Genomic DNA, 13,836 nt, shown 5'->3' with positions numbered 1-13,836 from the left:
TGGGCCCAGCCGCCCTGCGGCATGTGGCATCCTCCCGCACCGGGGCATGAACCCGTGTCCCCTGCATCAGCAGGCGGACTCTCAACCACTGCGCCACCAGGGAAGCCCTGTACTTTTATTAATTTGTTCTTTTCTGTCTTGCCAGGCATAGATCAAGGTTAATTATTTTGTGTATGAATATCCAGTAATTCTAGCCCATTTATTGAAAAGACAGTTTTTTTTTTATTCAGTTTTTTTGGCATCTTTGTCAGAAATTTATTGACCACATATGTGTAGGGCTCTTTCTGAACCCAATATTATCTTCCATTGGTTGTTTCTATCCTTTTGCTAGTACCATCCTATTTTGATTACTGTAGCTTTATAGTAAGACTTGAAATCAGGTTTAGTTGCTGGTGCATTTCTCAGAAGGAGCTTAGAATTAACCGTATTCCCTGAGTTCTTAACACATTTCAAATTTTTATGTAACCTTTATTCTTGAAAGGAGCCTGGCTGAAAGTAAAATTCAAGGCTGTTAACTTTCTTCCTTGATATCTTGCTTTGTATCTTGTAGTTGAGAAATAGGATGTCAGCTTACTTTTCTTACTTTTTATAAATAATCTGGTCTTTTTGCCTTGGGGCCCTGTATATTTTTTTCTTCTGTGTATTTTTTCATCTGTGAAATCTAATAGTTTTACCAAGTTATAACTCAAGATTGATCATTCAGTCAATTTTTCGAGGTATACCATGAGCCCATTTTGATTCATACTTTCTTTTATTTATTTATTTTTCCCCTTTGGGGAAGGTGGAATGGATCATTTGGGTTCTTAGTTATTAAATTTCTGATTCAAGGTGGGGTTTTCCACATCTCCAAGTGTTTGTTGATATATAATTCACTCAGTCAAATTTACTCTGCCTTATAATTAGTTTGGGGGAGAAATTTTCAGTACTGAAATGTTTTGATTCTAATTTTCTGTCTCCTTTTTACATCTTCTTTGTTTGGTAAACTGATTTTTCTGTATATGCTTTTGGACAGGGTAAGGTTTTTTGGTGCTTTTTCAGATTTTTATTTCTAGAGCCCCTCTTCCTCTTCTCTTCCTGAAAAGGAGTTTCTTTAATAGGTGATTTTTTTTTTTAACTAAAAAAATTTTTTTGGTGGATACGTGTTGATATATCTTGTGGATCTCTTTGCTTTCTGCCAAATCCTACTTAACTTCCTCTCTTACTTCCTTTTTTAGCCTTCTCTGTCAAGGGATATCTCCCCCTTTCTATCATTCTCCCCAGGGAAGTTCTTTCATCATAGCCACTGCTGAGATCTGCCAGACTTCATACATGTTCAGTATTTTTTGCACTTAGTATGGGCTTTCTGTTTTCTCAGGATGATTTTGACTGTGCTTTGTCACATTAGGCTTTTCATTCTCTCTTCTGTGGTTACACGCTTCCTGCTCTCTGTTCAGGCTTGCAGCAATATGAAGTCCAGAAATAGTTCATTTGTGGTTTGGTGTTTGTTTTTCTATTTACAGGCAATTTGAAGTTCATATTTTCTGTTTCTTAGTAATGCTGAAGCCCTGCCACTGGTTTATTTCTCTTCTTGTGGATATGTATCATCTTTTGGAGACCGTGTGCAGAAATTCAGATATAGGCCTTAGTCGTTATCCTAGGGTGATGAAAAACTCCCCAGATTTGGATGTTTGTTTATTAAAAAATATAAAATCTTGAAAGATAGTGTAACCTAATGGTAAGAATAGAGCTGGAGAGTTGGACTTTTTGGGTTCATATTCTGGTTTGACCACTTACTAGCAGTAAAATCTTGAGTAAATTACTTAATCTTTCAAAGTTTCAGTTTTCTAATTTGTATGATAGAAATTATATTTCCTAGGATTATTTTGAAGATTACATGTGGACTAATAATATACAACTCAAAATAGATGCTCAACCAAATTACCTGCTTCTATTAGCATTCTTGTCATTGTTAATATTATCAGTACCACCAATATCTCTGCATTCAGAAATGCCACATCTTAAATGAAATTGTAATCTGAGTTGAGTTTAGTGCTAAATAGTTGTAAAATAGTGAGATATAGAAAATTGAAATGGAGTGGGTGGAATGTGAGTAAATAGTAATCTCTTTTTGTATCATAGATATCTTTGATAATGTAATAAAAGCCTTCCTTCTTCCCCTAAATGTACATTTTACATAGAATTTCAAGAGATTAATTGAGCCCTACTTGAATCCTAGGTTAAGATTCTAGTTACTGATGTTGAAAGAACAGGAAGAGAAAGAGAAGCCAGAGCTCATGAAGAGATCTTTGTGACAAATAAGAAATTGTGCTAAAATAATAGCTCCAAAATCCAGTTCTCCATTTTTTTCTTAAAAATACTAATAAATTTTATTTTGAGAAACATCATTTCAGTTTAAGTATGATAATGAGAACTTTGTGGTGATTGGCTCTTAGATTTATATGCAAAAGTGCCATTACTCTCAATTTTTTTCCTAAACTGCCTTTTCTAACAATGTATTGCCTCATTTTTTACAGTTTTACTTTTTATTTGCCACTTCAAGCACAAATGATAGCTCATCATTTTTTCTGGGTCATTTTTTTTTTTTTTCATTTATGTAGGTGCAAGGTTTTTCCATAGTTTTCATTAAAACATGTTTTTTAAAATTCTGGTTGTTTGTCCGACATCACGGTAGATAATCCAGTTAATTCTAAATTGTTCCCTAGTGTCACATAAAGAGTCAAAAAGCAAAATTGGGCAGGTACTGGTAATGAAATATACTGCTTAAGGTAACTGACATGGAATTGGATCCTTTATTATGAGATTGGGACTTTTTTTTAGGACTTAAAAACTATTAGGGAAATTGAGTAGCTCTTTTAGAAGTTAAGGTATAATTATTTATTGAAATTTTGAGTATACCATGTGAATACTGTTAATATTATTGTCTTTCATGGCTTGTGTTTCAGCCTGAAGTAAATTATGACATTGTGCGTTGGCTCTCTTGGACTGCCCAAGGCTTTTTACCCCCACTTGCTGCAGCAGTAGGAGGTGTTGCCAGCCAAGAAGTATTGAAAGCTGTGACAGGAAAGTTTTCTCCTTTATGCCAGTGGGTTAGTTCTCTATTTTAATATTTTTTTTGTACTTAAGGTTGAATTATTCACCCATATAATGAATTATTCACCCATATATGAATTATAACATAGTATTAATTAATATATTATAAAAGCAACCTTAAAGTATTTTTTGATGCATGAGTCAGATGTGATGTGCCACCAAAACTTAATTCTATAATGGAAACTGACAAGATCATTTGTTGAGGCTATTGGCATGTAACCCAGAGTTGCATTCTAGGATGTATTTCCCTCATTTGTGAGAGTGGAGGAATTTTCACTCTTATATTCCTTATATATAAGGAATTTTCTTATCCTTATATTTAGTTTCCACTACTGTTAGTTTAGCAGTCACATGCTTTCAGGACTCCTGAACTGTTCCATGGAGTCTTTTGGCATCATGAATCTTCAGATTCCCTAGTTTCTAGGTATAAACTTCTAGTTTCTAGGTATAAACTTCTAAAGGTAGAAAGCATAGGAATGGTAAAAGTTTGAGAACTACATAGGGTAAAAACATCGCAAGATGGAAAAACCCTGGTTTCTATTACCAGGAGGAATAATTGGCAAAGTGTATCAAAGGATACTCTTCAGGCCCTTTTTTTTTTTTAAATTTTAAACATTTGAATATAACATTGATCTTGTTTATTATGTTTTAAAAAGTTTAAATTTAGCTTTAATAATTAAAATTTGTAAATTTATTATTGATGCTATTAATTAATATTATTTTGCTGCTGGATTATTTGGTTTATTTTAACACAGTGTACAAGTTCAGTTGTAAAAGTCTGGTTTAGATATAACTATTAGCAGCATGGGGAATATAAATTATGTTATTAATATAGATTCTATGTTGTAATTAAATAAATAACCATTTATTCATGTTCATGGTCATGTTCACGTTTTTTAGCCATATAAGTTACTTAAAATGAAAATGAGAATGAGACTCGGGTTTTTTTCATTAACCTGAACTAATTCTGTTTGATATTATTTTAAATGCTGAAATTGTGGCTTCCTAGACCATTTCCTCTGTAGTATATGTAATAATTACAGATGACATAGTTTCCAAGTTGGAAATTAAATATGGACTAGGTACTTTCCTATCAAAAGTAAACAAATTATTCAAATGTAGCTGAAATTGAATGAGCTTCCAGAAGTTTTTATGTAGTTATAAAAAATAGATTTGGAGGTGAAATTTCCTTTTGTTTGTTAATAATAGAATATATCATCTGTAAGATGGCTAAATGACATGAATCAAATTATATCCTTTTACAGTTCCTCCAGATTTAACCATTGTTTCAATGAAAGAATGTAAGGAATGTTTATTGCATAAGAAACAATCACATTTTTTAATCCTTTATTTTACATGTTTACATTATTTTACATGTTTATCATTGTTTAATGATCATTAAATAACTACAGAAGATAATTACTTTTTCTAGCAATTTAGCTTTCTACATAGTAAGTTATGTTTTTATCTTCTACTTTAAGTTATATATTGAAGCAGCAGATATTGTCGAATCCCTAGGCAAACCTGAACGTGAAGAATTTCTCCCACGGTAATACTGACCTTTTTGTTGCTTTTTTCTTAGTTGTATGTTTATAAGGAGCAACTAGATTAAAAGAGTTTTTGTGCAAACATGCATTTGTTTTAGTTGTCTTTTCTCCTTAGCTCACTTCTGCAGTCATTTCTTCTCTACTTAGAGATTGTGTCATAATAATGCAGTATCTCTTTACCACCTTATAAATAATGAATATAAAGTGTTAAATTTATATCATGAGAATGGTTAGGTTTTGAAACATCATTCTGATTTTAGATGAAAACAATTGCTACCTGCAGCTTTTATTTATATCAGTCATTCTTTACCTTTTGGGTCACATATCTCTTTGGGAATCTGATAAAAGCTTATGAATTCATTCTCCCAGAAATACACATAACCCAAAGTTCTGCCTTCAATTTAAGTGGGTTAACAACTTCAAAGCCCAGCCATAGTCTTCTCTACAAACCTTTATTAAAAATCCCTGCCTTAAAAATTTTTTTCCAGATAAACTAAAGTGACTTTCACTTAAGTCATTTGGACTTAGAATATTAAGTCAAATGGAAAAAAGAAACAACTGATTTCTTTATGAAGTTTCTTCTCTTTCAAATAAGATAATTTATCTGTTAGTTTGGAAGAAACTTATTAAATTGGTACTAGCAGCAATTAAACTAATCTTAATAATGTTTTTTTATGCCATTCTATTTTCTTGGTTTATATTGTTTTTTACAGAGGAGATAGATATGATGCCTTACGAGCCTGCATTGGAGACACTTTGTGTCGGAAGCTACAAAATTTGAATATCTTTTTAGTAAGTAGGAATAATAATGAGAATAAATAGTACAGTCAAACTGCTCTTGTATATCAAGTTAATTTATTAAAGGAAATTTGAGTAAAGTTTCTAACATAGTAGACATTCAGGAAATGTTTAAAACAGGAATTTGTAAACTGTACCTGCAGGCCAAATCCATCCTGCTGCCTGTTTTTATAAATAAAGTTTCACGAGAACACAGCCAAGCCCATTTATTCAAATATTGTCTATGGCTTCTTTCATACTATAATAGTGGAGCTGAGTAGTTGTGAAAAAGACCATATCGCTTACAAAGCTGAAAACATTCACTGTCTGGCCCTTTATAGAAGACGTTTGCCAACCCATCGTCTAGAGAATTAGTACATGTAAAGTTAAAATACGAGTATAGTAGTTTTGAACATTAAATGATTTTCTAGAAATACATTAAAAATTGTGGGTTTGGGGTTTTTTTTTTGTTTTTTCTTACCAAATGTAGGAATATGTAGGTGGATATGTCTTTCTTAAATGTCTTAGTGCATTGACACGGAAGCTCTCCCCAATAGCATAAGACGACTTCTCCTGCCACTTATTTTTTTTAATTATTATAATCAGTCCTAAAAGTACTACTGATTTTTATTATTCATTTTTTAAATAATATTTTGGAAATCAGCAGTATTCCTGAGCTTTTACCTGCATGTAGAATCTCTTATTAGTTTTTACTTAAAAGTCTTAGAATAGTTATATTCATCAAATGAGTTTAGAAAATTGTCTATAAACAAGTAATCTTTTTAATTGTAATGTTGCACTGTTTCATGCTGTTTGTTTCCATCTTATATAAAAACTGAGTTCAAACTTTGGCTTTTGTGTGGAATATTAAAATGTCTTCTTTTTAAAGGAATTATAAATATTATGCTTTTCCTTCTATGATTTATACATTTTTTTAACCGAGACACTTATAATGATATCATGAACCATTAAATATTTTAAAGTAAAATGATTTTTAAGTTACTTTAAAAGTTCAAATTATTTTTAAAAGTATGTATTGTAACAGCATTTGAAGAAACTTAAGATGAAATTGCTCTTTAGTAAGTAGATGTTTTAATTTTATTTAATCTGATACCTTTTATTTTTCTTCTCCATAGGTAGGATGTGGAGCCATAGGCTGTGAAATGTTAAAAAATTTTGCTTTGCTAGGTGTTGGCACAGGCAAAGAGAAGGGAATGGTAAGATATAAATCCTTGAGAGTTAAAAGTTTATATTTCTTTTGCTGCCCAGTTTTGAATCATATTTGACTGCATGGATCTGAAGTATTGGTTTTTGAGGATAGGGCCACTAGGCTAGAAATTGGAAGATTCTGATTCTACCCTGACCATTTTTCAAAATTTATGTGACCTTGTGACAAATAACTTGAGTTCTCTGCTCCTCAGTTTCTTTCTTTAGTATTGTGAAACTGTTATCTGTACTACCTGCCTCATAATGTAATTATGAAGATCAAATGTGAAAGGGCTTTTGAAACAATAAAGCACATTAATACTGTTATTTCTATTAGATACTACTTATTATTATATAAATATTTAAGATGGGAGAAGCTAACATTAAAAAGTTGCAGAGTACTCAAATATTGTTTCAATTGGTGAGTATTAAAAGAGTGAGTAGTGTAAACTTTGGTATACAGTATAAACTCTTAAGATGATAAATGTCAGTTAACTGGAAAGCCATGTCATATATTTAAATAAAAATGTATTTCATTGATGCTGTTTGCCTTTAAGATGTACACTACAGTGGTGATGTCATAGATTTATCATGGTGACTAATAGTGAGTAATTAAATGACTAAAGTTTATTTAATAGTTCACATTTTATAGTTTATTAAACTTACTGTCACAGTTACAGGCAGATGTCCTACAGTTATATTATTCCTGCTCAGCATTTCCTAAATTGTGTTCCACAAATGACTATTAGTTCTGGTAGTTTTTAAAGTATTTCTTAAAAAAAAATCCTTGGTTACACAAGTTTGGATATCACCTACTTTACTCCTTGGAACTTCATAATACATATCAGCATATAAAAGTCAGGAAAAGAACTATAGTAAATAAACCTACTTACTTCAGGTAACAAAACAAGGTAAGTTAATGTGGACAGATTTCTAGCCTACTGCAAATGCATAGTCTTGCTGTATAAATTATTCTTTTTTAAAGTGTTTACATAAGTAGCCAAACTAACTAGAAGGAAGGAAAGAGAAACCCCCAGGTTCCAGGAACCAAGAGAGAAATTATTCCTGAACTAAAAGCTGTGGTGACTCATAAGTGTTTCTGTCTTAAATATATGTCCAATACATTAACTAGAAAGAAAGTCATTTGTAAGAAATCATAACTCAGAGCTGCACCACACTGGTGTATGGGGTCCAAAATTATATCATATAAAAACTTCAAGAAGAGAAATGAATATAACAAGTTTAGGGCCATTGAAACCTCTGATTAAAACAAATGCAAAACCACATCATGGTGGTACTTACACACTGAGAGTACATAGGACTATGCAGAGAAATCAACATCCATTCAAGACAATTTACAATGAAAAATGACAGTCTACCAGGAAAAGGTACCACCTGGAAGAATCAGCCAATGAAAATAGAAGAATTAACTCTCTAAGAACTATAGATAATAGGCGTGCTACAGATAATAGAACAAACTGTAAAGTTAAAAATGACCAAAGATATAGAAAGAGGAATGGAAACATGAGAGAAAAAGGCACTGGAATTTTCACAAAAAGCCAAGGAAGAATTTTTGTATAATCAGTGAACTTAAAATTCCAATATAGCTGAAGTGAGAATTGATGAAAAGAAGATAAATACCCAAAATATAGTATAGAAAGATTCTTTTTTTTTAAATGAAAGAGGATACATTTGCATGGTCCAACGTAAGTGTAGTAGAATTTCCAGAGAGAGTAAAGATAAGGGAGAAGAAGTAATATATTCCAAGGATAATGACAAGTTTCCAGAGTTGAAGAGACAAGTGTGTTCAGATTGAAAAGGTAAACTAATCCCAAACAAATCAAAAGCAAAGATAAAAAGAGAGATTACTTAGTAGACTTCTCATCAGCAATAAATGCACACCTGAAGATAGAGAAGCATATCTTTATAGTGCAAGGGATTATCAACCTAGATTTCTATACCCAGCTAAATTATCTGTTAAGAGGAAAAAAAAAAAAAAAGATAATTGACTAGTAAAATGATGAAAGATTACTGCTTATTCTCACTGAAAGAACTATGGATTAATACAGGCAATGTGTGAAGCAAGGGTAAGTAGAGGCATTTATCAACATTCTTAGATTTAAATAAGCATTAATTTTTAAAACCTTTAATTAAAATATTGACCAGTTTGGGGGTGGGCTGGTTAAGAATAAGTAAAATGTTCATTGATATGGAAAACAGAAGAGAGAGTTCAGATATCCTCCAGTTGTTCAGGAGGAAGATGGAGATTTTAATTTTAGATCTTAAGTCACATGTACATGTTAAAATTTTGAAGATCACCACATAAAAATAGAGATTTAACTTCCAAATCAGTTCAGTGAGGGGTTGACAGGGGCATTGAGGGAGGATTAGAATCAAGAATACTTGATCAATCCAGTAGAAGAACAAACAAAAAATAGTGGATAAAAAGTAGGGTTGGGGGAGGTAGAAGAAAAAGCTTTTTAATCAGTAATCACAATAAGTATACATTGATTAAGCTTTTTCTTAAAGGACATTTTCTGTGCTTTTTTTCCCCCCATTTCAAAGAGATACCCTCTAACACGTAATTAAAAAGAACTGTTGAAAACAAAAAACTATATATATATATACATATATATGTATATATACGCATATCTATATATATATATACATATATATGTGTGTGTGTATATATATATATATATATATATATATATATATATATATCTGAAATGCCAGCTAAAAGAAAGTGAATGTGTTTGGGAATACAAATCAACATGTAACAGCTGGAACACACTCTGAGAATACTGCTTCTAGTGAAATCTTTTACAAATACTAGCTTAAGTGGCAAATGCATTATGAGTACTTTTTAGATTATCTTGGATCTGTTTACTTTAATCTTTCATCCTTTAGAATGGGGGTCTGCAAACTTTTTCTTAACTATATTGTAGCTGTTCTAGGCTTGTTGATCTTAAGGCTCTGTCACAGCTGCTGAGCTCTGCCATTACAGTATGAAAACAGCCATAAAGTGGCATGACAGTGTTCAGTAAAATTTATTTACAAAAACAGGCAGCCTGCCTGCACTGTAGTTCATAGACCTCTGCTTTAGCAAGAGCTTTCAAATTGAAACATGCAGGCTTTCTTTCCCAATCAATTGAGACTGAGAATAAATATGTATAGAAAGAAGAGCTAACTCCTCTATGGCTAATCCATTACGGTTCTAAAATGTGATAGTGATGTTAAACCTTTATTTTGTTACGAATAGTTAAAAAAAAGTTTTGAGTAGGAGTTGCAGTTGGTTTCAGCTGTTTTGTTTGACATGTTCGTATGCTAAACATTATCATTAAATATAAGTATAAAAACAGTAGTATTGGTAACCAGTTTTGGAGTATTTGTATTATAACTTTCACCAGCCAAAATAATTTAGAATAACTTGTGGGAGTTGTTTTAGTCATTCAGAGAAAAACAAAGTAGATTTAAATTTATCTCTTATGTAATTTCAGCCATTTTTTTCCTTGGTATTAGGTTACAGTAACAGATCCTGACTTGATAGAAAAATCCAACTTGAATAGACAGTTTCTATTTCGTCCTCATCACATACAGGTGTGTTGTTATACTGTTTCAAATTTGAATCATCTATTATGTTATACAAAAAAGAAGAGAGTTTCCTTTTTATAAATAGAATATGGAGCTTGAACAAGCATAGTATCTTCTTTATTTTATTAGAATCTCTCAAATTATCAAGTAATGGGAATGACAATAGAGAAAATATATAATTATTTTTTAATATAAAAATTAGTTTTTGCATTGATTTTGGGTGTTAAAATCTGAGTTGTGAATGATGGGCAGTATTTTTTTCATTTTATAATCAAGATGTATCTATGTAATTTTAGAAACATCTTAGGATATAAAAACAGCTTCCCTAATTTGAAGTTTTTATAGATGACAAATTTGGCACTGTCTTCTTTATTAACCTTTATTACAAAACAGGTAAAGTTTGAGAATTTTTTGCTCTTTTGCTCTTGTTTGATTATTTAACATCCCTTTTTATTATAAAATAATGCTTATTTTCAGTCTTTTTTATGGAGGTCAAAATATTTAAGTCAGTAAAAGAAACAATTTAGTCAGTCAAGCAAATTTACTCTTTAGAAATTTTTTTCACTTTGTTGTTCTACAACTCATTGAGAATCTTAGTAAACTAAGAAATGTCATGAACAGGAAAGTAATTAAAGCATACTTGTATATAGTTATATAGTGGCATAGTTAACCGAATGACCTCACCTATCCAAATACAAAGAACTAAGTAACAGGGTCTCTCATGAACTAAAATTTATGTGATAAGATTCATTCACAGACCTTTGTGCATTTTACTTATAAAAGAACTATTAAAGCCTGTTTGTTTTACACTTCTGACAAAGTTTACAATTTGTATGTATGAATGCTAATAGCACTGAGAAGTAAAAACATGTCCGTCTAACAATATGAGAAGAGACAGATACCATTAAAACTAGATGCAGTCGTTCAAGCTGAATGATCTATAGATACTTAGTGTTAGAGCCAGTACTCCCAAATAAACTATGATAGCACCTGAAAGGACACCAGTGATTTAAAAATGATCACTAACTCTAAAAGAAAAGAAAGGGTACTCTTTTTATAAAACTGAAACATATATAATAATTTTTTATTTCCATCCAGAAATGGTAAAATTTTTTAAACATTTTAGTACCAGAACATTGATATTATGTTACCATACCTCTGAGAATTCATATTCTATAGAACTTGGATTTCTAATATTGTACTGAATGTGTTCTCATTTTTTTTTTCTAGGCACTTACTTGATTCAAACCTCATTACTAGGGAAAAATGTACTTTTAATTAGACTTTTTTTTTGTTTTTGTTTTTGTTTTTTTTGCGGTACGCGGGCCTCTTACTGCTGTGGTCTCTCCAGACGCACAGGATCAGCAGCCATGGCTCACGGGCCCAGCCGCTCCGCGGCATGTGGGATCTTCCCGGACCGGGGCACGAACCCACGTCCCCTGCATTAGCAGGCAGACTCTCAATCACTGCGCCACCAGGGAAGCCCCTTAATTAGACTTTTAACTAATATTTTAAGAATTACAGAGCACTTAGCTGTAAAATAGAATTCGTTTACATTTTTATTAATAATGTATGAATTATGGGGCTTCCCTGGTGGCGCAGTGGTTGAGAATCCGCCTGCGATGCAGGGGACACGGGTTCGTGCCTTGGTCTGGGAGGATCCCACGTGCCGCAGAGCAGCTGGGCCCATGGGCCATGGCCGCTGGGCCTGCGCGTCCGGAGCCTGTGCTCCGCAGCGGAAGGGGCCACAGCGGTGAGAGGCCCGCATACCGCAAAAAAAACAAAATGTATGAATTATTAATTCTAATGTGCATTACTAAATGCAGCATGACCACAGTGAATGTAATATCCACAAATTAAAAATGAAAACTGGTCTCATTACATTATTCTTCATATAAAAAATGTTTTAAGTTCAGTCATGGTCTATTTTTCCTGTTTACCATTTATTTCTTCTGTTTTTATATGTTATTTGTTTAGAAACCTAAAAGCTATACTGCTGCTGATGCAACCCTGAAAATAAATCCTCAATTAAAGATAGATGCACACTTGAACAAAGTATGTCCAGCCACCGAGGTGATTTACAATGATGAGTTCTATACTAAGCAGGATATAATTATTACAGCATTAGATAATGTGGAAGCCAGGAGATACGTAGACAGGTATGTTCTTGAAATTCAGGTTCATAGAAATTGTCTTTCTTTTGTTTTCACTTCATTTCTCACACCTATTTATTGAAAAGTTACCGAAGTTTCTGATTATTCTTTATGTTCCTATTATAGTTCTCCTTGAACCCAAGCCTTTTGATGATTTCCCATTAGAGACAGGATAAAATTAAAAATCTTTAAAATGGCCTAAATGTTTTTCATAGAGTATCTGCCACCTGTCCACCACTCCAGCTTAAAATTTACTGTTTCTCCCTGGTTCCCCTTATTCTAGCCACACATTCTTTCTTTCAGTTCTTACAGTGGGGGCATCTAACACTTTTCACCTCAGGGACTTGTACATGATCTCCTTCAACCTCAGGAAATTATGTTTATCTTGTTCTAAAGCTCCTGACCCCAAATCTGCCTACTTACTCTTTACTTCCTTTAGTTTTTTCTCTCATCCTTTCAGTTTCAGCCTAAATGTCTTTATTCAAACAGACTTTCTTTAACCCCTGAATTCTAAATTAGATCCTCCTAAGATAATCTTTCACAGCACTCATTTTTCCTTCATAGCACTTATTTTTTATTGCCATGCACATTTATTTAATATTTGTTTCCTCACTAAATCATTTATTCAGTTATTATTTATTTTCCCATCACTCTGTCCTCAGTGCCCAACACATGGTGTCATTCAGTAAATATTTGTTAAATAAGTAGATGAGTAAATGACTATGATGTATACACCTTACATAATCTTTCTTATATCTTTGTATGACTCTCTAATGTTAGGGTGCTAGAGCAGATTTATTAGCAGGAAAATTTACCAGTTGAGAGTACAGTGGAAAGTTTGTAAACTTTTGCAGAGAAAGGCAAAAAAGAAACTTTAAGAAATTAAACAAAGTATGTTGAATATAGGTATCATAAGTATTGAGAAAGAAGGTTTGGGATGAAGAAAATGTTGAAAAGATATAGTGAGGTAGAACTTATAGTCAGAAAATGAACCAAAGAAGAAATAGAAAACAAGAAAAGAAAGGGTAACACATTAATTAAGAGTTAACCCAGAGGAAAAAAAGTTGAAGCCCAAAATTTGATAGGAGTTTGTTTTTTCTGTTTTCTTATTGAAGTATAGTTGATTTACAATGTTGTGGCAATCTCTACTGTAGAGCAGTGACTCAGTTTTACACAGAGACATTCTTTTTTTATATTCTTTTCCATTATGGTTTATCACAGGATATTGAATATAGTTCCCTGTACTACACATTAGGACCTTGTTGTTTATCCATTCTGTGTAGGAGTTTTAGAACAAGATAAACGTAATGTGTCTTGTTCTAAAACTACCAAACTTGGGAATGGAAGGTAGAGACAAAAATTGCTAGAGTGAGCAACAAAGTTTGTGGGAGGAAGGGGATGGTAATAATAAATGGGTTGTTTGGTGGTCGTGTATCTGTTTCCTAAAGTGTTATATCCAAGAAGTGATC

At 32.3% G+C, this 13,836-nt stretch overlaps 1 protein-coding gene across 2 annotated transcripts in view; it reads left to right on the top strand.

Annotated features, from left to right (window-relative positions):
- The window catches only part of UBA6 (ubiquitin like modifier activating enzyme 6), an 80,575-nt gene that overhangs the window by 46,885 nt on the left and 19,854 nt on the right, over positions 1-13,836 (top strand). For both annotated transcript variants that reach the window (XM_032632361.1, XM_032632360.1), the window contains exons 14-19: positions 2,943-3,086; positions 4,572-4,639; positions 5,351-5,429; positions 6,551-6,631; positions 10,143-10,220; positions 12,192-12,373. In XM_032632361.1, the coding sequence (XP_032488252.1) occupies positions 2,943-3,086; positions 4,572-4,639; positions 5,351-5,429; positions 6,551-6,631; positions 10,143-10,220; positions 12,192-12,373 (632 nt within the window). The remainder of the gene's footprint in view (positions 1-2,942; positions 3,087-4,571; positions 4,640-5,350; positions 5,430-6,550; positions 6,632-10,142; positions 10,221-12,191; positions 12,374-13,836) is intronic.

This window comes from Phocoena sinus, chromosome 5 (assembly GCF_008692025.1).
Source record: "Phocoena sinus isolate mPhoSin1 chromosome 5, mPhoSin1.pri, whole genome shotgun sequence".
NCBI lineage: Eukaryota > Metazoa > Chordata > Mammalia > Artiodactyla > Phocoenidae > Phocoena > Phocoena sinus.
Note: the sequence above shows the minus strand (reverse complement) of the source record. Positions and strands in the feature narration are given on the sequence as shown.